This window comes from Pteropus medius, unplaced genomic scaffold (assembly GCF_902729225.1).
Source record: "Pteropus medius unplaced genomic scaffold, Ma_sr-lr_union100, whole genome shotgun sequence".
Taxonomy (NCBI): Eukaryota; Metazoa; Chordata; class Mammalia; order Chiroptera; family Pteropodidae; genus Pteropus; species Pteropus medius.
This window is the reverse complement of record NW_024354502.1, coordinates 6,116,977-6,142,609: the sequence shown is the minus strand read 5'-3', so window position 1 is coordinate 6,142,609 and position 25,633 is coordinate 6,116,977. Positions and strand designations below refer to the sequence as shown.

The 25,633-nt window shown below is 38.2% G+C and overlaps 2 protein-coding genes across 3 annotated transcripts in view; one reads left to right on the top strand and one right to left on the bottom strand.

Annotated features, from left to right (window-relative positions):
- Positions 1 to 5,937, top strand: part of MTBP (MDM2 binding protein) — a 59,164-nt gene extending 53,227 nt beyond the window's left edge. For both annotated transcript variants that reach the window (XM_039853701.1, XM_039853700.1), the window contains 5 exons: positions 328 to 594; positions 2,132 to 2,381; positions 2,967 to 3,080; positions 4,309 to 4,374; positions 4,940 to 5,937. In XM_039853701.1, coding sequence (XP_039709635.1) covers positions 328 to 594; positions 2,132 to 2,381; positions 2,967 to 3,080; positions 4,309 to 4,374; positions 4,940 to 4,978 — 736 coding nt within the window. In that variant the 3' untranslated portion in view covers positions 4,979 to 5,937. The remainder of the gene's footprint in view (positions 1 to 327; positions 595 to 2,131; positions 2,382 to 2,966; positions 3,081 to 4,308; positions 4,375 to 4,939) is intronic.
- A 6,427-nt stretch (positions 5,938 to 12,364) lies between these two features.
- Positions 12,365 to 25,633, bottom strand: part of SNTB1 (syntrophin beta 1) — a 201,729-nt gene continuing 188,460 nt past the window's right edge. Inside the window, exons 5-7 of the mRNA XM_039853702.1 lie at positions 22,832 to 23,028; positions 17,723 to 17,913; positions 12,365 to 15,281 (exon numbers count right to left, since the gene is read on the bottom strand). Coding sequence (XP_039709636.1) covers positions 15,189 to 15,281; positions 17,723 to 17,913; positions 22,832 to 23,028 — 481 coding nt within the window. The 3' untranslated portion in view covers positions 12,365 to 15,188. The remainder of the gene's footprint in view (positions 15,282 to 17,722; positions 17,914 to 22,831; positions 23,029 to 25,633) is intronic.

Below are 25,633 nucleotides of genomic sequence, written 5' to 3'. Positions count from 1 at the left end.
TGAGAAATCAGAGGTTGGTAGAGATTTAGGAAGTATTAAAACAGCAACTGTATTATTTTGAAAATAAGCCAGAGGATTAACTTAATCTATTGCCCAGAGTCAAAGAGGACTTGTACTTCAGATTTTTAAATCTTTTGCCGTGTCATCTAGCAGGCTAGGAAAAACTGAACTTGCGAGGGAATTCAGCCATTCACTCAACCTTCTAACAAATATTAGGAAGTTAGGTAAGAACTTTTTAGGTAAATGTTTTGCTGTCTTCTAATGGGCAGGAAAAAAGCCCATTGCTGTCATGAGGGCTTTGATTTTAATGATTTTTCTCTCATTTAGATATTGCTTGGATGACCGAAAATCTTTAGAAAGAGATGGGGGATTTTCTGAACTTCAGTCTCGTCTGATCCGCTATGAAACTCAGACCACCTGCACCAGAGACAGTTTCCCAGTGCCCACGATGCTGAGCCCTCTTCCATCGCCGGCAGCTTTGTCAGAGCCTGGAAGTGTCCCTGACGGAGAAGCTTTCCAGGGAGAACTCCGGACCGAAGTATCCCGGTTGAAAAGGAGGTTAAATGATCAGAACTGCCTTTATCCCAATAAAAGGTCGTATATTAAACACATAAAGATATTAAGTATCTTTTTTATTACTAAATTTATCGAGGTGACATTGGTTAACAAAATATTAAATATCTTGACAGAAAGTATTTTAGTCCCTAGGGTAATTTTTTTTTTTTTTTATGGTAGCCTTTTACATTTTTAAGTTGCTTTCTGCATAGATTTTGGATTAATTCCTCCATACCAGGAATTTTGTTTTTATTGTGAGCAGCTGACGATTTGCTTGTATGATAAAAAGAAATGACTTGGAAAAAACACACTATTTCTTGCTTTATATGCTAAGACAGTCCATTAGCACCACGGATTGTAAAGTCTTAAGCATGGAATGCTGGAGACCTCATCCAACAGGGCGAGCGGCGCAGCCGCCCTGGGAGAGAGCGTTGGGGATGCCAGGCTCCCTTAGCTCTTCCTTCCCTCTCCTCTCACTGCTTCCTGTCTGCGTTGGCCCCTTAAAGAAGGGGTTCCATGAGGCACCATTTTAAAACCATTCGTTCCACATAAAATACAGCTTTTAAAGCCTACGTAAAAATATATTATGTGAAACTTTCCTAGATGCTTTTTTTTCCTAGGTAAGTAAAATGTTCAAATACTTGAAATTAGAAATTTAAACTTCTAATTTCTATTGAATTTATGTATCCTTAGAATCTTTGTCAAATTTAGGTCTTTGGCATCGAACACCAGTTTTAAATTCTTACGGTGTTTAAACCTTTCAAAATGTTTGAAATACCTGAAAGTGAAACTTTCAAATCTTTTTCTGAACAGTTAAAAATATTAGAATACTATTTCCCTGATATGGAATAACTAAAATTATTTTCATGAGGACTTCACAAATTCATGGTATTTTTTACACCCAGTAAAGCTGAAAAGGAAATCCATCAACATTTGGGATACTGTATTTTGTAACAATATTTTTTATTTCTGACTTGTGATTAATAAAAAAAGATATGTGTACCAGAAAAGAAAGTACGCTATCGCCCTTTGTTTAGCAGAATTGAAGAATATGAGACCCTGTCTTGTAAAAGGAAATTTAAACATGAGGGAAGATTAAAGCAAGAGTTAGTTTTATAGTTTTATTTGTATTTGTTTTAACACTTATTTATTTTTGCACAGGTAGTTGCATACATACAATAAGTATAGGTGATGTTTTCTTTGTCAAAATTATTCTAATAGAAAAGTATAAGTACTTGACAGGTGAGTATCGAATCTATAAATAACATCACCTGGCATGCCATAGCGGATTTATGCAAGAAATTGTAAATCGATGGGGAGGGCGACAGTATGACTGTTACTTTTTCCTAGTTTATTATTCACTGCCTTCTATGTTTTAGTCACTCATTTGAAGAACTAGGGGAGCAACTATATAAGATGATGTCGATTGCTTATTTAAGGCAGTAGTAGTGAGAGATTTTGTTTGTTCTTCTTGGGTTTCTTTTTCAGTGGATATAGTTGTAAACATTTAGGACAGAAAATGGAACTCATTGTTCATTTACCTAATCTCTGTTTTTGACATTTTTCCCCACAATAGACTTGTGAAATCTGAAAGTTCAGATTCTCTTCTTTCTCAAACAAGTGGCAATTCTAATCATCATCACCATGCAGTGACTTCCAGAAAGCCACGGGCAGAGAGATCATTATCTATGACTGGTCCATCTGTTCCAGTTCTTAGGTCTGAAACTCCAAAAGTCACTACAAAGGCCAGTCCAGGTCAAAAAAGTGTGCACGAATCAAAAGCATTAAGGCAAATTAAGGAATCAAGATCACAGAAACATACGCGGGTAAAGATTTATTTTCTGTCTTTTTTAGTTCTATGTGGGAAGAAATTCCTTTATTTGATTCATTTAAAACATATGTCTAAAAATTTTATGAATGAAATTAAATGTATCTATAATTTACTTTAAAATAATCCGGTGCAGAAAGGATAATTAGAAAGTAGGCGGGAGGGGTATAAATGAAACAGAATTAGCCACAAATAGATCCTCCTTGATGCTGGGTGATAACGTTGAGATAGGCATTTGTTATAAAATGTTCCTTCTACTTCTCAATGTTTGAAATTTTCCATAATAAAAAAAAATAAAGACACATCTGTATATGCCTACCATGTATAACTTATGCTCAAATTTCAGTTCAGAACTCATGATTTGAATTCCTCTCTTAAGATACTCCAGTCATCTTTTGCCAATAGATATTGTCCTATGACACATGTGACCATGTAAATATTTCAGATCTATAGTCTTCTCAACTGTTTTGTATTATCTGTTGTTAGCATAGCTACATGATTGTATGGTTCATAGAACTGAACTCTAAATGTTTGTACCTTTTCCAAGGAATATTATTTAGTCATATGTTATCTTCTATTCAAGATATTGAAAGAAGTGGTTACTGAAACCCTGAGAAAACACAGCATCACTGAGGCCCATGAATGTTTCGCTGCCTGCAGCCAGCGTCTCTTTGAGATCTCGAAGTTCTATCTAAAGGTACAGTGTCCTCTCTGCTAATGGCAAAATTGAGGTCGTCTTCTCATGTTCCTATTTGGCTGACATAAAGTAATCTTTAGTGAGTATTTCTCACATTCATTACTTATTATTTGTTTCCAATTTTTTAAAAAATGGAGATAGAAAAATCGGAGCCAAAATATTTTATATTTGATTTACTTGATTTTGGTCCCCATATATAGAAGGCTACGTTTTAATTGGTATCCTCAGTATTTTCCTAACAAGTCTTTGACTTGAGTTGATAAGCTTCAAAAAATGTTTAATTAGTAAGTATAGTATATAGTAAAAGGGCTACTGGACTGAGTATCAAAACACCCAGTTTTTATATTTGGATCCATTATCAGCTGGTTGTATGACATTGAACAGATCAGCCACTCAGATGACAGTTTTCTAAAACTTAGATGGTGTTAGGTTATGTTCAGTTTTAAGATTTTTCTGACTCGAATCACAGCTTTATGTGGGTTTCTGTTTAAAATTGCAGATTGACCACATATATTGAGTTCCCCTCCTTTCTAAAATCTCTCTAGAAAAACAGTATTAAAGTACAAAAAAAAAAACAAGAAAAAAGGAAAGAAAAAAACGTGGAAGTTTTTCAGTACATTATTGAATAATAGGAATTACGTGGAAGCATGGTGTAGCAGAGTAAAAGTTACAACCTAAATGCCGCCTAGTAGAATGCCAGTGAGAGTCAAACCAGTTCAACTGACACAGTCTCTGTGATGCTCAGGATTTGAAGCCAACAGGTATCATGGAAAGCAAAGGACAAGGTGCCAGGTAGAAAACGGGAATTACATAGAGATCTGCAAAGTGAACTGAGAACTTTCCACTTGCTCCACACGGGCTTCTCCCACGATGTTAACTACAAGGGACCTCACATGTAATTCTCTCCCCACCTCTGTGACAGGGCAGGAAATAGTCTCTGGAGGAAAAAGAATGGGAAGCCCCAGTGAAAACACCAGCTAGCTCCCTTAGCACCCACTTTGTAAAGCCACCAGCGAACAAGCTCTGCATAAAAGACAGAGCTTCCAATAAGATTTTCAGTGTCTCATTTTTAATTATGACTGGACGAGCCAGGGTTTAGCAGACTTGTGAGGAAAGCTTCTAATCTGAGTCATCAGAACATAAAGGACAATATCCAGTTTATTTAATAATGGCTGTTCTCCATAATTTACTGTGCAAGTTGTAAAATGCTGTATTTTGTTATGTTTAGGATCTTAAAACTTCAAGAGGTCTATTTGAAGAAATGAAGAAAACAGCAAACAACAATGCTGTACAGGTAAATAAATTATTCCCACAAAACTACATTCAATTAAATTGCCGTTTTATTTCAGGATAGCTGTGATGCTATTACCTATGCAGTAAGAACACTCTTTGAAATACTTAGTAATGGACTTACACAAGCAGAGTATTTAGTAATATTTACTAGGCTACTCTGAACAAAAGAGTTTCTGAAATGGTATTAAGAAAGAAAAATTTCAAAATAATCCAAATAGTTAGAAAAATTAATCCATTTTGATTAGTTATTTTTAAAGTTTGGATTAATTTCTTTCTAGTGACACTTTGGAAAGCTTTTCTAATAAAGAGAGAAAATAGATCAGAATCTTTATCTTTGTCCAATGTTATTGGACTTTGTCCGGTTATTCTACTCTGCATAGAAGCAGAAAGTGCTCTTCAGTTAGAAAATAAACATGTTTTTAAGATAAAATATGTCTTAAGAGTTTCACTTGTTACTTTTTATTTTAAAATTTCTACCATTTTCCTTTAATGTTTTAATAGTATCTTTTTCTATCACTTATGTTTTTAATAAAAATGAACCATAATCATATTTTTTCTCCCCCTAGGTTATTGAATGGGTATTAGAAAAGACAAGCAAGAAATAACACATAATAATTTTCTTTGGAGAATTATGAATTGGACAGAGCTATTGCTTACTACTTCCTTCCTTAGTTTGGACATTATAAACAGATTTCAAAGTTTATTTAAAGAATAGATGTTATATCTCTAAAGACTTTTATAAATATCACATATTTATATAGAGTTTTGAGAATGCCCAGTTCATGTATTTTACTTGTATACCTATTGTATAGTTTCACTAAACTTTAATTTTTAAAGTTGGCATTTTTATATATGTTTTAAAATTTTTACTCTTGGTTATTTAAATATTTCAATAAATAGGAAAAGATATCTCTTTACTTCTTGGTAGATATGTTCATTGTCTCACCTGTTTAAATTACTGAGCCTCAAGTGACACAGTGCAAATGACTTTTCTCATGTGTTCCAACCGCATGATTGATTAGACGGCTCCTGACTTGGAAAATATGGGCAAAAAATATTCACGCAGATAGCCTTCTTTCTGTAAGACCAGCCTAGAGCCATCACTGTTGGAGCTACTAATGTTTATTTGGGATCAAAAATGAAGAAAGGGCAGAAATTGTGAAAATAAGACATAGCAACATTGACTAAGAACAGACTCCCAGGAAAGAATATCTTTTCCCCATTATAGAAAATCTGGAAAATGCAGGAAGTACAAAGGAGAGTGAAAAAAATTCCACATGGCCCCCATTCCCTATAGGTAACCACGGTTAATATTTTAAAAAAAATATAATTATTTTTAAAACTTTTTCAATATCGGGGTCATATGTGTGTATACATTTGTGTTTATATGTGTATGTTAATTTATAGCCTGCTTTTCACTTAATGTGTTATGAATTTTATATCAATATTAACCCCTGTATAATATAAATGAATCAAAATTTGTTTTATTAATTCCCCATTGTTGAACATATAGGTTCAGTTTTTCCCTGTTATAAATAAAACTTTAATGAATCTTCCTAATGCATCATTGGTTATATATTTTTTAGGAGTGAAATTTGTGGGTCTTAAGGTTTTTGCTCAATATTTCCAAATTGCTTTTCTGAGGAATTAATTTACAGCCACCGTCAAAGTCCCTGGCTTTTTGTTGTTGTTGTTGTTTGTTTGGTTGGTTTGTTTGTTTTGAGTGGGTTTTTTTGTTGTTGTTGTTGTTGTTTGTTTGGTTGGTTTGTTTGTTTTGAGGGGGGAACATTTCTTTAATATGTTGGCCACTCTTTAATTGCTCGTTTTTATTTTGAATAGTTTGACTTTTTCTTACTGGTTAGTAAGCATTCTTATATATTAAGGGTAATAGCTCTTTGTCATTTTGTTCATGGTGTTCCTTTGACCCCGAGATGGCACTGAGCAAGAACATCTGGCAGACACCACTTGGTATAAGCTAAAACTCATGGAAGAAGAGGCGGGAGGACTGAAGCATAGCTGCACATGCTTTGGGGCTGTGCTCCGGGAGAGAGACCCAGCTGACCAGTTGCTCTGTCTTTATACAGGGACCTGGAAAGGCATATGGGAGGGAGGGTAAAGGCTGAGTTTAGACATCAGCTATTCTGGGGAGTTGTTTACTGGTGCTGGGAATAATGCTGAAAGCTCACACTTTGTAAAATGAGAAGTTTAGAATGAGACCCTTTCTCTTGGGAAAGATGGTGCCACTGGGCCCATCTATCTAGCTCAGCTGTATTATGTAGTGGTGATACATTCTGCAAAACTGTTGCCTGTATAACCTGTAAAAGAGAAGTTGTACCTTATGAACTTAAGATCCAGTTAAGGTTATCTGCAGGTAGAATTTTGAAAGTGTGAAGGGAGCATTTGTTTGTTTGTTTAGGTGAATATGAAACGATACAGGAAAAGATAGATGAGCCAAAGAAGAAACTGTTTGCTAGCAGAATTTAAAAGAGATGCTGAGGGCTTAGGACATTCCGGATTGGAAAATAAAATGACTTCCCATTTCCAATATCTCCAGTGGCAAAAGATTCTCAAAGTAAGAGATAGCCTCAGGAAAAAGACCACACCAGAGGTGTGGTTCCATAGTCCTTTATTAAGACCTTAGAAATATTTAAGGATTTAAGTGATATGACAAATGATATGAAGTGTGAAATGGTATCTCATTGTAGTTTTGATTTCTGATAACTGATGACATTGAGCATCTTTTCATGTGCTTATTGGCCATTTATATATCTTCTTTGGAGAAATGTCCACTCAAAGCCTGGGACCATTTTTTAATTGGATTATGTGTCTTTTTATTGTTGAGTTGTATGAGTTCTTTTTATGTCCTGAGTTCTATTCATTTATCAGATGTATGATTTACACCTATTTTTCCCCATTCTATGGGTTGTCTTTTCACTTTATAGTTTTCTTGCTTACATTTAAGTCTATGATCTGTTTTGAGTTAATTTTGATGTGAAGAAAAGATTCACTTTCATTCTTTTGCATGTATTTATCCAGTTGTCCCATCACTATTTATAGAAAAGACTATACTTTCTCCATTGAGTTTTATTGGCAACAGAAAATTCATAAAGTTTTAAAGAATTTGTATTAAAATGAAAAGAGGCCTCCCGGCCACTAAATTCCAAGAGATAGAAGGATGAGAAAACTCTTCAGTTGCAAATAGGGACTATTTCTTATAGATAAGAAAGATTTTTCAGAAAGTCAGAGCCAAGAGCCCACAGGGCAGAGCCAGGAATGATGGAGTACCACTCCCAGGTAGCAGAAATGAACCCTGTGTCACATTCCCTGCCCCTGACAGTGAGAACTCGTGACATATGCCAGCTGGATGCCAGGATTACTATGGACTAATGATTAGTCCCTTAATGAAAAGAAGTATCAGCTGCCGTGACCCTGCCCCTCCTTCACCATTGTATGTTGGATATAGTATGGATGGCAGTAAACTAGTTCAATTAATTAGGTCACAATATTCTGGATTTTAGAGAGCCATACCCTAGGAAGTGTCATTCCTATCTGGACCAGATGAAGATCATGAAATACTGGACTTTAGCTCATATTAGGAAGAAATGAACACATTTTGCATATAGGAGAATGAACATAATCATGGCCAGACTGTGGAATGTAGTAGGTTAAATATAGCCACATGCTTTGAGTTCCTCCCATCAGGAGATGGACTCTGTTCCCTAGGCCTTGCATCTGGGCTGGCAGTGTGACTTGGTTTGACCATGTGACATAAATGACATGGTGTGAGCTAGAATCTAGGCAAGACCTTGCAGCTTCTGGTTTGCTCCTTGTAGAACCTTGTTCTGACTGTAGGAGCCACATAAAAGAACCAATTAGCTTCCTAGACAGTGAAAGGCCATATGGAAGAGGACCGAGGGGCCCCATCTGGCAGCACCAGCTGCAGGACAGTGAGGGAGGCATCTTGGATCTCCCAGTCCAACACAGGGCTCCAGCTAAATACAGCCACATGAATGAACCCAGGCAAAGCCAGCAAGGAACTGCCCAGCCAACCCACAGAATACTGAGAATAATGTGTCGCTGTGTTCTAAGCTACCAGGTTGTAAGGTGGTTCGTTTTGCGTAAACTTTTGGTGCCATTCACGTTGGAGAATTCATTGAGAGGCCAAGTGCAAGAAGGAAAGTTGCAAAACTTCATTGATTAAGGTCTTAGTTTGAAGGCCCGACTTGCAAAAAAACAGAAGTAGCTCCTCTTTGGACTGGATTTGCCTTTCTCAGGAGACGCAGAAAACTTGCAGAGGAAGCGATTCCTTTACCCCGGGTGCAGGTGAGAATTACAAAACAGAGAAGCTGCAATTAATGAGGGTCTTGGGCATTCCCTTTCAGTTCTTGAGAGGAGATATGCTTTATTCGTCCCAAGAATATAGTTGAAAGTTGCTGAAAATAAAACTGGCTTTGTTTCTTGGGAAGAACAAAGTTTTCTTTCAAAATTGCCAGGCCCTGGTCCAAGCCTAGGCAGAATCTCAGCCATCAGGCCAGTGGGCTCTGCCTCTGAGACTGGCATCGGGGTTAGAGGCCTTGTCCATGGGATGCCTTCTCCTCAGTGGACGGGCTGATCCGTGTGTCAGTTCTTACTCCTGTCTCCCGTCTCTTTTGGGTGTCATTTTTCACCATCTTCCACCTCTGCCCTCCTCTTCTTGCTGTGGCACTGTCTGAGCAATGTTCTCCGTACTGAGTCATACACTCTTCCAAGAAAAGGCCTTATTTATGTCCAAGAAAAAAACTGAGGATAAAAGGCCAAAGTAGAGGATCCTACTGCTTTTCTGTTATACAAACTGTGCCCTCTGTGGACATGGTTTAGTCATGTTAATGAGACATTAGACTTGCTTCCCCTAGTGAAATCTAATTTAGCGTAATTTAGAAGACCACAGGTGACATGATAATTAATTTCTCTGGCCATATGTTCAAATAGTTCTATTCAAGATTTTATAGACAACTTGAAAAGATTATTCACCATTATCAGAACATTATTTACTCATGAAAAGAAAATCTTTTTCAAAAGAGAATTTTAGATTGCACGTTTAAGAAGTTCACATAATGTAGAGGGATCTTGAGGTCACCCCTAAGGTGCTGGCCGCGATTTCCCGCAGTGGCTGGTAGTAAGAGGCCTTTTGTTACTTTGGCCTCGCAGACATTTTTATACAAGTACAAGCATGTTACCATGTGTCTGTTTCTCAACTGAGCAGACCCAACACCCCTTTCATAAGAAAGATTTTTAGTGCCCCCTTTGCTGTCATCAGGTAAAATTAATAAATAAAGGTCTTTGGCCAAGCTCCCTAGAAAACAAAACTTGAGACAAGAATTAAGGTGATGCTCTATTTAGGAGGTCCGATTCCAGGGCACTGAGTGAGGATGAGTAGGGGGAAAGGGCAGAGAAGGCAGGAAGGCACGGCAGGGTGATACATTACTGCACTGGTCACTTTCCTGAGGCCCAAAGGGACACAGCCAGTCACTCAGCAGGTGTCTTCTTTGTCATGGGATGTCTCGCAGGATGTATGATGTATGGAGAAACCATGTCTCAGAGAAGTACACAGGATGAAGAAAAGGATCACTTATCTTCTCAGGTCCTATCTGTTATGATGTTTGGCTGACACAGCTTTAAATCCCCTGCAGTTCTGTGTTACTCAGGTCATTACCTTTACCAGCCGCTCAGGACACCAGTTCTCAGGCTCTAGAGTGTGTCCTTTGATCCAAGTCTGGAATTGATGACAACCCAGAAATTCAAGTATGCATCTCCTTAGCCTGGCTGCCTGGCAGCAGCTGAGGAGAAAGATAAGGGGAGGCTGCATTTCCAGGCAAGCAATTAGTTAGCTATAAGTGGCAGAAGAACTTAGGTCAAGCAGAGCTGGCTGTGGCGGTACCTAAGGTTGAGCAAGCAGCTCAGATTCTTAAGAGGACACACGATGGCATTGAGGGTATTTGATGAGAGACATAGGATGTGCCCAGTACAGTAATATAACCTACATGCACTCAGGCTTTTTAAAATTGATATCTCCTAACAGTAAGGTAAAGACTTTTAGAAAAGGAATGATAATAAAATAATGTGCATTTCAATATGGAGATGCTAGGATATAGCTACACTACAAGACAAAATGCAGTTGTTGAATATTTGACTTTTACCTAGATTCAGCATGAACAAGGCACATGTAAAAGTAGTCAGTGACTCAGGTACCATGTACATACTTGCTACCTGTGACTGGTTTTTATAAACTTTTTATAAGATGCCTTATGCAAGGCAAAAACACAGTCTTCCATATACAAGGTTGTTGCATACTAAGAAAATTCAAAATATATTCAATCGATCAAAAAAATGTAAAATGTAGTCAGTCTGCATTCAGATAATTATACACATATTTTTCACCTACATGGATAACTCAGAGGACACAAAAATTATGTGGGAAATGGTTCCATGGACACAGGGACTGTCCTCACATGGCAGAAAGTCTCCCAGCTCTGGACAGTTCCCACCCCCCATCACCCTGACAACAAAACAACATGAGTACAGAGTTCCAAGTGCCCCAACAGTGCCACTCTTTAAAGAGAACCACTTTTTTTTTTAATTAGGCTTTTCTTTCTTTTCATTTATTTATTTGTTTATATATTTTTTTAATTGAAGAAATGATTTAATTTTTTTTCTTTTTTTTTCCTTTTTCTTCTACTGCACAGGTATGCCAGGAGTTATTTAGTTCTTGGTGGTCACATTGACCTTTTCAGCTTCTTGTTACAAACAGTGCTCCCAAGATGATCCTCATGCATTAGTTGTTGAGCACTCGCACAACTGTATCTCGGGTAAAGTCCCATAAGTTGAAAGGTGCGTATATTTAAAAATTTTTATAGATATTGCCAAATTGCCTTCCAAATTATTGCTAAATCTGCACCTGCCGATGGGTGTATAAATGCCAGTTTTCCCTAGACTTCCCACCACTACGTATTCTGAGAGGTTTTAGTCCTGGCCAATTGGTATTTTCAAGATGAAAATGAAGAATTATAAACGTTGTATTTAAAGCCATTTTCAGATTATTTTATATTACCTAGTAGACCCCAGCCTTGATTTGTCTTTTTATATAGGACACTCATGTGGAAAAGATTGGACTTCGAGTGTTTTCTAAGGTAGAACAGGACGATGACTGAAAGTTAGGCAGACATAAGTTTTGACTCTAAGAATGTTAAGAACTTTCTAGCAACTGTAGCCACCCAGCAATAAAATGGGCAGCCTCAGGAGATGAGGAGCTCCCTATTGCTGGGAATTACCTGTTTCTGGTGGGATAAACAACTACCAGGTGTGCTCAGGAAGATTCCTCAGTTTGGTGAATATTATATAAGGTCATCATTTCCCCAAATGTAGAACCAGGACCATAGTGTATATGGGATGACTTTAGGTGGTACAAACTTTTTTAAAATTTTAATTGATGTATCTTCATTTTTATATGTACATGCTATGTTTCTATACTACTAGCAAATCGTATATTAAGGTAGTACAGCTAAAATTCTAAATAAACTTTAGGAAATTATATGCTTGATGACCTCTAAAGTCTCTTCAAAGCTGAGATTCTACAGTTTTAAATGTAATCTCAATACTAAATTTTCAAATAGTAAAAAGACTTCTCAACCCGAGCCTGTTACATTTCTTACAAGCAATTTAAAGACAAATCAAGTTCTTGTACTATAGAGAACTCAAGTATTCGGAACTTAGTGTGTAGTTGAATCCCAAGGAAACTTAGTTAAAAATAAGATCCCTAAGCCCCAGGTGAAGATCCATCCTAAAACTATACACACAAAAATAATGCAAAAAAAATAATAAAATTGCTAACAGCATCTCCTTTACCCTTTAGCACCTTCTAAAGGCCAGTCTTGGAGGAAGAAAATAGGAGGCCGTGTCATCACACTCCCATGTCCCTCTGGGGCTACCATCAAACCATCAGCCAGTCCACCATACTCAGCTGAATATTTATTTAACTCATATATAAATTTTACATGATATCCATGGTGCTATAAACATAGGCACATTTTTTTAACTCAAGATACATTCAAAAATTACTCCCTCACCCCACTCCAAACCCTCAAGACAGAGTATCTAATATTTGTAGAACAAGGGCCAAAAAGGCCCCACATGTTAATTTTAGGAGAATCTTTCTGACCATTAAAGATCATTCCTTCTGACGTCAGCCAAGGAGGGTCAACAAGCTTTGGGACAAAGGAGCATGCATCTTTCGGCATTTTAATCCCATCAAAATGATAGAATTAATTGAATGGCCTCTGCCTGGGTATTTTTTAATAGGTGTTTGATTTTATTTCTCCTACTTGTTCAAGTTAGGAAAAAAAATTGGTATCTATCTATTTCTATTGGCCTTCTTTAAATCCATATGAGATGGTCTAAAGATTTGAAACCACACCAAAGAACTCACCTAACCAGGTCTCTAACAAGTGGGTAGCTTCCCACTAAGTACAGTTTAAAACCATTCGTTTGTATTGGTTTGCCCTTAAAGGGACAAACATTGTGAATTTAATAATTCATTGTTTCAAATAAGAAATGGACTGAGCACAGAGCATACTGGGCGGAAACAAATTCCCAGAATGACCCAGTTGATTCATCGACTATACCCAGGCAATGGTCCAGACATAGGAGTTTGTGTCATTCCAAACATTCATAACACACATCAAGACAAGATTAAGATCTACAGTGTAAAGTCATTGTAACTTGTTGAATTCAGAATGAGAAAAGAATGAATATTCAAAATTGATTCATCATAGCCACTCTGATATGATACACTAACTTGGAAGAAAATAAAATGATTCATATATATACAATTTTCTTAGTAAAATTTTCTGTTTCTTGCTAATAACACACTTTAGTTCAGAAAATGCATTAATTTTATTCAAATATATTTTTTCTAAAATATAAATATTTAAATTAAGTTTTTATAAATGCAGAGCATGTAGTTTCTGTTGATCCCCACCCAGATATTAATCAGTCCAAAACTTAAGTGATGAAGAAATAATATTTGTAATTATGATCATTTTAATTTGTCTATAAATATATAATAGGATCTTTGCAACTTAATTATGAGTAATTAACTCATACTTCATGTACTACTGAGCACCTTAGATTACATATTGTTGAATTAAACTATTGGCATTAATATATGTATTTTAACATGTTATTTACAATACACAAGTATAATTCTCTTGTATAACAACATTCCAGTGATTTTGAAAATATATAATGAAAGAGTGCAGTATAATTTACAAATGCATCAAAGCTTTCCTTACAATTGTAAGTCTGGGACTTCACTGTTCAGCATTTTAAATAGGAAACCAAAAAAAAAAAAATCAATGTTCTAAAGCTTGGCTTTATTCAATTCCTGCTCAGCATATGCTTATAAGAACACTTCAGAATCTTTCAGCATGGCATTCCTTTAACCCCATTTCACTTTTTAAAGCTCTTTGCATAGGTATTCGCTAAAATACAAAAAAAAAAACACAAATCTAACCCAGAACCTTTGTCTATATAAACTGCAGGGGAAAGAAGGGTTACAAATGCTTACAGAAATTCTAGAGCTAATTTTAAGGTTTGAGAAAACTGATTCCCAAATCAAATAATAGGTATATTTTGAGCAAATTTTTTTTGAAAGATAAAAGCATTAAATCGGTAATACGCTTTATGGTGTCTGAAAATATTCTTGTAGAAAAATATCAGGTCATTATATTTACCTGGAATTCTGAAAGAGCTGCAGAAGCTATCAATAGATTTGATTATAATGCTGGGTCTATAGCTAAAACCCAGCAACATCCAGAAGTATATGAGGCTGCTCTATTACTGGTTCAAAAATGCATGCATACAAGCACAGACAGAAACAAGGGTCAATAAATTGCTTAGTGCTTCCACTGAAAACCACAAAATGAGGATAATTAGTTAACCCCACATGAGTTGTTATATATATGTATATCAAATGAGAATCTTTAAAAAATATATCCATCATTTGCTTTCTATAAATAAAGCTATCTTGGCTCTATGATAGCAGACCTTGGTGTGAGTGCAGCCCAGAATTAAGCATCTTTCATGCACACCACTCTTCAGCAAAGCTTTTCAATTTAAGTAGTCTACTTTGGCTCAGATTCCACCAGCTTACAGCTCAGATCATTATCTGAGGCTTTATTCAATTCCTGTTCGGCATGTGCTAATGAGAACACTTCAGAATCTTTCTACATCATTGAAAGATAATTCATTAAGAAAAAGTAACAGCTGCTTCATACTTAAATAAAAGGTGGGTTTCCCTTTGAAGTACTTTTCTTTCCTTACTAGCGAAAGTCAACTGAGAAGTAGGAAATAAATCACAACAAAACAAGGGGTCATTGTTACTGGGGAGGAGAGAGGTGAAAACGTCCATTTCTCGTCTGTCCAGCCCTGCTTACCCGGGTGAGCCAGTAGCCTAGACACTGGTATGATTTACATCTGCACATGCTGTTCTAATGTTCACATCCGTGACTGTCAAAAGCTATGCTGTGTACTTCCAGTCACCCTCTCCTCTTTACCCACTGACTGTTCTAAAAAGACAAGTTTTATTCTGATATTTCTTGTGTTTTCCTAGGGTATCCCCTTGTAGTTGGTGAAATTGACAGAGCAGTCTGGGACAGTTAAGCAGGACTCTTGGGATCTAAAGCTGACTGTGGCATATGACATCTGGCGCATTGCTCATTGCAAATGGTGTCTGATGGCACACTTTTCTGGTGGCATCACAAAGGCAAGTCACCCCTCTGTTCAGGCCACCAAGCCCAGTCTTGTAATTTTAGCTGACAGGAAGGAATGAATGATGAAAACGATTGGCTTGGGGCAGGAATGAAGGTCCAGTTGCTGAAATTTAAAAAGAGAGCATGAGACATTTTAAATTAATGCTTGATACAGAATAGAGATTTACACATCAAACGGATCTGTACACTTCCTGCTTTTAATAGTTAACTGGAACAATTCATGTTTTTAAATCCTTGCCCCTCAATGAGATTAAAAAAAGAAAAAACAATAACAACTCTTTGAACTTATTCCTTACATCTCATCTATCATTTTTTTTTTTGAAATGGGTTCTGTAAAATTATGTATACCAATGGCATAAACACTGATGTTGCCTTTCTTGACTGTCTAAACTATTTTTGGTATCACAATCGTGGTGCTTGTGTTGGATTAGGTACGGCATGAAGTAGTACTAAATTTCACATCTGAAGATTAGGTTTGAGTCCTGGCTCTAACGCTTTTTGATGTAGAAGCTTGGAGTCACTTAAAATTTTTTTCGATCCTACCTGACTCACAGGATAATCAGAGTATTAAATGAGATACTGTATGTGAAATTTTCTTAAAAACTCCAAAACACAGAACTCATGCTCCTAAGCAGCTGTGTCCTCACTGTCCTGTACTCTTGAATTGCTGTAAGCATGTACCTCACGTGTCTGTCAAGGCCCCTTCTAAAGCCAGGTCGAATTTTTATCACCTGATCTAATTCAGGAGAACTGGAAGGTTATTCTCAATTCTCATTTGCCATCCCCAATTCTGTTCTGATGATGAAATACTGGAAAATAATAACCTGAATGTATAGTATTTGGCAAAGTCAAGGTTTTACACATCATGAACCAGGCACCGTGCTAAATATTTTCTATACACGATCTTATTTAACTCTCACAAAATCTCTATGAGATAGCTATTATTATTATCTCTGTTTTCTATGAGAAACTAAGATTTGGAGAAGTTATAAAACTTTCTGAGATCATAGATCATACAGGATAGAGAAAGCATGGACCCAAATGCAATTCTAGCTGATGCCAGAGTCAGGACTTCACAGTATTCTATTGCACTAACACAGAATGCAGCTTTTGGAAGGCACCTTAAACATGACCAACTTCAATCCTTGTACTTTATGGGTGAGGAGACTCAGACCCAAAGGAGTTAAAGTACTTGCCCAAGACAGTTGTTGATTAGTTCTAAAAGAGAGAAGAATGACTAGCTGGAAAATGTTCTCAGAAAGTAATTTCAGATCAGCTGTCAGCTAGAAGATGTCAACTTCATCGTGACTGCCTATGGCACCCATAGTAAGAAGTCTGGTTCTGTGCTGAGGCCAGGAGCATCACGTGTTTTAGACCAGTGGTGCTGAAACTTTGAGACGAAAGGCCCTGATACGCAAAATTCTAAGTGTGGTCCTGGCCCTTTCAGTCATCCCCTACTAGGTAACGTTCATTGGCTTTCAGAGAATGATCAATAAAGTCCCACAGCAGAAATGAAAGAAATAACTGTGGAGACGGGGTTTGGGGAAGGAGGGAGTGTAGAAGGCCAGAAGGTGAACTGAAATTACTGGATCTTTAAAATTGAGATTTACCTCTTCATTTTATATATTCCCCCCTCCCTGTTACCAAGTATAAGTCAATAAATGTTTGTTGACTAACCCGGTGATTAGTTATCAACCTACACATAGAATGCTTATTGCAAAATCAAGGTCCTCTTCGAAGTTCTACATTCCACGGTTTAAATGAGATGCTATGTCTTCCTGAGGAAAGTCAAGAACTACTCTTGCTAGAAAGCAGAAGAACATGCAGTTCTCACCCATCGGTGGAACTGAACTAATATACCTTTTCATTACGGTGGGCAGTAACGGTCACAGGAAACTGTGAATTAACACAGGAGCTATTTGCATTGATATGGAAAGTACAAATGTGGCCTTAACTCACAAATCTGCTTGTTTTGTTGGACATTATTTGACATTAGCCCAAAACTTCTAGGCCTTTGTCTGGCCTTCTCCCCTCTTGGGTAGAGCTGACCAGTCTTTCTCTGTTCCCCCGCGGCCCCCTCATCCAGCCCCTCCTACCCACCTCTCGCTCTCTATGCTCTCTGCTCCTCTGAGACCATCCAGGAGGCCGGGACTGCGTATTTTACATCGCCGCATCCCTGACACCTAACACAATACTGAGCGAGGTTAGATAAGATGCTTAAAACGTAAAAAAAAAAAAAAGTATAATCTGAACCTGATGGGACCCTATCTGAGAAGAATTTAATGCTGACTTTGTAAAGGATTATTTCCTTTGATTCAAATATTTAGGTAGGATTCTAGTGGAAAATGAAACCAAAGTTAAGAACTGAAAAAATTGGATCCGATCACTGTTTTTCAAGGATCGAGTAAGACATGAACCTGCAAGAACTTCGTTAATAGTCATATGCCGAATACATGCAAGGCACCGTTGTGTTTTTGAGCCATTATAGGTATGTCACATATCGTGATATACAAAATTACCCTTTCTAAAGAAAAGCGCACTTACGATCTCTCCATCTTTGCCTCCAAAATCTAAATACAGCATCCTGATTCCATCATCTGAAGACATTTTCAGCTTTTCATACGGAGCCTGTATGATTGTCTTGGCAAAGGCACCATCCTGTGGTTCAGTGGTAATAGAAAATCCGTTGTCGTAATGTATGGCCAAACGGCACTCCTGGTTTTTGTAGGTGCAGGCTGAGAGAGAGAGAGGGAGGGAGAAAGGAAGGAAGAAAGGGAAGGAGGGAGGGAGAGAGAGAGAGGGGATGAACTATGAACAACGGAAGCAAATCCATTTTCCCAGGCACTTAGCTTCTGAATTTACTCGGTCCCAGGGACCAGCCACAAATTCATTTTGAAAGATAAAAATTAGTAATTGTTCATGAAAATATTCTTCTTGGGTTGATTTTGATCTTGTCATTTAACTTGCCCCATGAAACTAAGGGGATTAAACTGAACGAAGTTCCTTTTGCTGGGATTTACTGAATTTTATCTGAGCTCTGGCCCTGATCTGACCATCTGATAACACACAGGTAGGTAGGTGTCCTTGCTTTCCAATGGCCTTGTCTCAAGCTGGGAAAAAAATTGACATCTGATTTAGAGTAAGCTACCTCTGAATCATCATCATCATCATCATCATTATCATCGTCATTACACACACACACACACACACACACAATCTCATCTCTACCAAAGCAAGCATTTCCCCCGTTAACATTACCAGATTTAACAAATATAACAGCTTAGAATTCAGGAGCGAGAACTTCAAAGATAATCTAATTTTTAAAAAGTCAAACAAAGCTCATTTTATAAATAGAAAAGAATGCTTTTTAAATGTCCCTGATAATCTGATGATCTTGGGTCCTAGAAAAGCTCTGCCCAGCGTGGCACCTGAGAACCTCAGGTTCTGTCCCCGTGGTGCCCGCTGATCCAAAGGAACAGAACTGAAACCTTTTGATCAGGTTAGGTGCCAGCTTTTATCTGCAGTCCTCATCACATTTAGGAAAAGAGGCCAGTGCTTGAAGCTTATGAGGTGGATGGGGAGACTCCCACCAGAATCCGAGTTCCCATTTAGGAAGACTTCAATATTTAAAGTCCTCGATCAGAGTTCTGAAAAGGGTTAACAAGTATCAGATTAGATTTTTTTTTTTTTTTGCCACACACACCACCACATTTAAGAGGCCTTGGCAAGTAAGTCGGCTCAGGCCACCGTGTGCGTCTGGAAGCCGCTTAGGAACAGCAGGACATATTCTTTGCTGGAATGGAGTTCTGGAGGAGTACGAGTAAGCGCGTCCCTAACTCTGCCAGCATTAGCTCAGCTCAGCCTTATAGACCACGCTGCACTTCACCGACGACACACTTCTGTAGCAGGACCTTAGCTTAATGTGACCAGTGGAAAGAGCACAGCTCGGAGAGGTGAACATGTCACAGCCCAGGTGGTTCAGATTTCAAAATTCAAGTTCTTTCCACTCTGTGCCATGCATCTTTCTCACACTCTGGTCCTCGGGTAGGGAAGGATGCAGAGAGGGACCTGGGAAAGAGAGTAATAACAGTGGGGGCGGGGGCTTCAGAGTGTGGGGGAAGTAATGGGGTCTCCATCTGCTCACAGAATGAAGTGGCTTCTAACTGAAGCTCTGATTAAAACAAATTCCCCCCACACATCGCAGGCAACTTTCAACTTGTAACTAAGCTGATGTTTTCCAAGGCTGCGTTCTCTAATAGGTCTTTGAGTCCTTCTGGACAGAGCCCCTCGGTAAATCTTGTTATCCTCTCAGAAAGGCCCTAGACCTCTGCCACCCTCCAGTCCAAGGGCGACCGAGGACAATGGTATGGACATAGTTGTGGTTTTCCATCTTGAATCCTCGTTTTGACGCTCTTCACTTTTTCCACCTGCAGAATGTGTGGGTGAATGGGCTCTAAATTTGGGTTTCTTTTTTCCCTTCTTCTGTGTTTGAACTTTAAAGTTTTGCCATCAGATATTCTGAATTAACTGGTTGTGATTACTTTGAATTCTAGTGGACCGCAAATGGTATTCATGGCCTTTATATAATCGAATCGGTTATCTGAAGATGTTCTCAATCTACACAAAATAAATTGAACACATTATCAAGTTAATTGAAGCTCTGATTAAAACATAAACTCTTTTCCCCAACTCTGTAGGCATCTTTCAATTTGTAACTGGGTCACACCTTTGGTCATTTCCATAATTTCTTCTCTCCCACCACCAGCTAGCTCTGTCCACACAATTGTTTGTTATTCTGCACTGGCTGTTTTCTCAACAGCCTCATTGTTTTTCTGTGGAAGTAGAGTTCAGTTTATTGAAGGAGAAAGATTTTACAAAATTTGTGGAATGTGAACTAAACCAAATCCCTTTGGCCATCTTTATTCTTTCCTAGAACACTGCTGAAGTTATTGCAAGGAGTCTGAACTTCCCTGGTATTACATATATAACGTCATTAAATTTCGTTTTCTGGTGGCTTAGGGCTTTTCCAACTCCTGGGTTCAACACTCCAGTGTCTCTTGCCTTACAGAAATAAGTATAAAACAGTAAAGTTTCAAATGACTCTCCAAAAAGGTTTTCAACAATGTTGGAAAATATTTGGGGACCCTAATTCGTTTCAGGATAATTTTTACAAGACAGCAATTACCTTGGCGATGCAGCAGGAATTTGACAAAACAGCTGGTTTCTCACATTTGCACAAGTAGAGGAAATATGGAAGAACACTATTACACGTTGATGTGCGTCCCGTCCCATCTTTTCGAATACCCCTGGGTGCCAGAGAAAGTTGCAGCCTCGTGCAGTACTCCTCACAGGGTGGTCCATGGACCAGCAGCATCGGCACCACGTGGTACCTTATTAGACAAGAATTCTCAGGCCCTCCCACAGAACTGCTGAATCAGAATCTCGAGGTGGGAGTCAGAAATCGGAGGCTTTTGAGGACGAAACTAAAAAACTTTGCTTCCATCGTTTTCATGTGGCTACAGTTTTCAGTGTTTGGAAACACTGTCCCCACAATGTCTCGTGGGAAATCCTCCTCTGTAGCAGAGCTGTACCATAGGGCTTTCTTCCACGATGGAAGGTTCTAGATTTGCACTGTCCAACATAGTAGCTGTTAGGCACATGTGGCCATTGAGCACTTGAACTGTGTCTAGAGCAACTGGGGTACTTATTTAATATTAATTAATTTAAATTTAAATCGCCATGTATGACTGGAGGCTAGTATGTTGGACAGCATGGGTCTGGAGAAATAATTATAAGAACAACTAATAAACACTTAGTGAGTACTTACTATGTGCCAACTACTAGGTGCTTTACATGGATTATTTCTCTTAATTCTTGATGACACCCTATGAGATAGGTACTATTATTTCCTCCTTTCTATAGATGAAAATACTAAGAGATTTAAGTAAGAGGTAAAGAAAGAAATAGAACTGGAATTTGAACCCAGGTCTATCTGACTTTAAAGCCCATACTTGCGATTATTACCTCGTACTGCTTCCTCGGTGACAAAAATGAAAACTGGCAAGAAAACATGTTAGAAGAGGGTGAACTGAGACGGTTTTAAGCAGCAACTCTAAGGCTCTCAAAGTTGGATTTACTGGAAGACTGTTGTTGAGGATACTAGTCATTATGTCACTGAATGCGCTCTCTGTGAGTGACCACAGCAAACCTGGAAGAAGTTGGTCTTAGATCTCAGAGCCAGAAACAATTGGTCTTAGAGCTCAGAATCAGGAACAGCATTACAGACGCTGTTAACTGTATATTGTGCTAGCTGGTGAAAAACACTGGGTTAAAAATGGAGTCCACCTTAGCAAATGTACAAGATTTGACAACATATATTTTATTTGTTTATAATCTATCTGAGTGTCGGTCTGCCTGTCTAAATCTATCATCTGTCTATCTAATCTATTTATCAATTATTTATCTACCTACTTACCTACCTGCCTATATGATTTGCAGAGTGGCATGAAAATTATCTATCACAGCAATCTGAACAGAACTGTTGTTTTTGGGTCACTGGCATAAGGGTGAGAAGTTCCATGTCTCTGTAGACACTAGAATGAATGAAGAAAGGACTTTAGAGAAACACACCGTAAAGTCAGTTCTATTGTTTATTACTTGTGTGATCTTGGGCAAGTTACTTAACCTTCTTAGGAATTTGCTTCCTGATTTGTAAAATTAGATTGACAAGGGAATCATGAGGATTATGAGATGAAGCAATGAAGTGGGGCCCAGGACACACATTCACGCACATGCGCGTGTGTGCGCACAACACACACACACACACACACACACACACCCCTAGATGGTTCTACAAAACAAAACAGTATTTACACTGATATTTCTATTCCAAATTATTTCATTTTTAAAATGTTGGTCTTGTCTTAATTAGTTGACTTCAGGAACCAAAAAGGGTTATTTCTCACAGTATGAGAAACACTAAGACATAAAATGCTTGGAATATAGGTTGTACTCAATCGATAGTATAGTATGGAAGAGTTCTTCCTTCCATACACATATCCCGTTTCTAACCCATCCTGTATTAGGGCTCTGCATGAATGTGATTATATTCATTGCATGCTCCCTCCATTCTGCCTGCCTCTCCATCCATACAAAGGGCAGGTGAATGGTGCCTCTTCCCAAGGGTAAACACTTGACTCTGCTTACCCCACTTAGATGCCTTTGGTTTCTGCTTTTTTTGAGAGCCTGGCTGTCCAGTTTTCTGATCAATTCTGTGAGCTTCCTAATATATTTCGACTAATTGTATTCTGTGATAAATCACTCAGAATCAATTTCTGTTATTTATAATAGGAACCCTACTAGTTTGTGCCTTAAAGTTCATGACTCCAGGAAGCCACCCAAGGGTTATAGGTAGGAAAATGACATCTGACTAGGCAAATTGCCAACTTTTCTTGAATAAAGATGGGATAAGGCTTTTCACAATCAAACTTTAGGTTCCATTTTACTAGGGCATATGGTGCACCTTAACTTAGAAAAATTTAAATTTACCTCTGGAATTTTAAGTAGCCCAAAGGCTGGCAGTGGAAACTACTTTGAGGGCTTGTTCTTCCTGTGAGAGTATGGCAGCCCGATCCCGTAGCCAGCAGTGCTCACCTGTGCTGACTTCGGTAACGAGTTCAGCTGAGTTGTGACAACCCTGGACTATGCTCCTTGTCCATTGAGAAAGGTCCCTGCTGATTTCGGCCCTGAAGAGATGTGTCTCAATCCCCTGCCTGGTACCAGTTCGTGTTGCAAAGGACAGATCCACACCAGTCTGAGGCAGTCCTTTCCCTGGACCTGAATGGACCAACCTGTTCAGAGAGAGAGAAAGAGAGAGAGAAATCATCGAAGTGGAAACTACTTTATTCACTGGACACATTGCCTGGGAAAAGCCCCTAAACAGGCGACTTGTTCTCAGTCTTCTGATCTGAAACCAAAGGGTCCACTGTACCCTGGTGTTCATCAGTCATCTGCCATCCCCTCACTCAGTTTCTTTACAGTGGTGGAGTGACATTAAGGAGCGCCCAAGAACGATGCATCTGGTTGAATATGCAGAGCAATCGAATAATATGACTTTAACTATAGTTAGACAAATGCAACTATACTCACTCATCCAAATAGAAAGAGAATGGACTGAAAGAGGGAACAATTTAAATCATGTGTAAAATTCCCCCTGCCATTTCATTCCTGGGCATATATAGATCCCAGCGTAAGCACAAGAAGGGAAAAGAAATCTCCTGTTTCCTGGGTTAGACTTAGTTTGTTTCTTGCAGCTCGGAGCATCTGGCTGCACTGGATGTATGTCTAGGTGTGCATTTTTCATGCACAGGGTCTCCGAATGCAAGCAAATAACCATGGGACTCCATTGAAGAAGTAGCAATCTGTGCACCTGTGTTAAAGCTTGAGCAAGAACTGCAGCACTGGACTTCTTGAGAAAAGGAAGAGCATTGTACTTTATGGGAGATTGAAAGGATTTTCAAGAGTGATTTGCACTGCTCACATTGTTCACACTGACTTTGCAACTTTACCCTCAGCACAGAAGGTGACTCCAACAGTAAATCTTTTCTCGAGTCAGACTTCAAAGTCTCTGAGTGCTACCTTCTGAGTCGCACTGGCTCCTACTTCTCACTTGTCCCCTATAAATACTCAGCTCTCTCTCCCTCTCTTCTGCTTCTCAATATCTCAGCCTCCTGTTGGAAGAGACTATTATATCAGTAATTTGCAGGATAGTGTAACTATAATTTAGTAAGTGTTACTTCTCTCCAGGGTCTTTGCATTTTCAGCCTTATCTTTTAACACAGAAAGAAACCAGTTGCTACAGAAATCCAGGTGGATGGGAGAGTTCTTTTCTTAGCAAAGTACTTGTTACCTCTAGATTAAAAACTGTATAAAGGAAATCCAAAAGCTTATTTTCTGTTTTAAGCTTAAATATTATTAGACCAGAGTTATCAGCGGAAAAAAGAAACATGTAGCCTGTTGAATTTCTAGCAACAGGCTTGCTGTATAACTTTGAGGAGTTTTATTTGTTTGTTTATTTGTTTGTTTGTTTTCACTTATAAAGTTGGAGTTAGTAGTTTGCAGGGCCAACTTGAGGAAAAACATTCATTGAAAAAACTCTCAGTTGTAAAATTTTAAATGAAGATAGAGAAGTTCCCAAGAGAACAAATGTTGGCAAGAATGTGGAAAGAAGGGAACCTCAGTACACTGTTGGTAGAAATATAAACGGTGCCGCCACTTTGGAAAACACTGTGGAGGTTCCTCAAAAAAATTAAAATTAGAACTACCATATGACCCAGCGATTCCACGTCTGCGAATACATCGGAAGGAAGCAAAATCGGTATCTCAAAGAAATATCCATACTCCTGTGTTCATCGCAGCATTATTCATAATAGGCAAGAAAAAGAAATAAGTGTCTATCGATGAATGAATGGATTTAAAAAATGTGACGCACACAGTAATACTATTCAGCCTATTAAAAGAAGGACATCCTATCGTTGGTGACAATGTGGATGAAACTGGAGGGCTATTACGCTAAGTGAGATAAGCCAGACAGAGCAAGACAGTGCTGACGTCATACATAAGTCAGGCTAAGTGAAAGATTTTTTTTTTCAGTGTTTACATCAATATTTTATTCGAACAAGCTTTTACACTGTACAAAGCCATGTAAACAGTGAGCATTCTTAAATTTAGATTTAACAAATTTACAAGATCACCCATACCTCTTTAAGGCTCCGAAATCAAAATCGATTAGTGAATCGATTAGTGAAAACCTGTATAGAAGGGTGACCTCCAAAAGGTCCATTGGTGACAATGTGGATGAAACTGGAGGTCTATTATGCTAAGTGAAATAAGCCAGACAGAGCGAGACAAATGCCGTATGAGCTCACTTATATGTGGAATCTTAAAAAAATCTAAAAGTCTAATTCACAGAAACAAAGCATAGAATGATGGTTGCCAGGCGCTGGGCGCTGGGGGAAATGGGGAGATGTTGATCAAAGAGTGCACACTTTTAGTTTTAAGATGAATAAGCCCTGAAGATCTGATATATACCTTGGTGACTACAGTTAATAATACTGTACTGTATACTTGAAATTTTCAGATCTTAAGTGTTCTGTCTCACACACACACACACACACACACAAAGGGTAACTGTGAGGTGACAAATATGTTAATTAATTTAGGGATCATTTCACATGTACATCAGATCACGTTGTATTGATATCATATTATCTGTCAATTATACCTCAATATAAAAAACTAATAGAAGATAGAGAAATTTCATGAATCTCATAGAGCGGAGTTCAGGAAAGTGTGAGGGCAGATGTCTGCTGACATGGATGCCCACACAGGAATTTAACATGTGGAGACTGAGTCCAATTCATCAGGAGAGAGAAAGGCGTCTCGTAATGAGCAGTG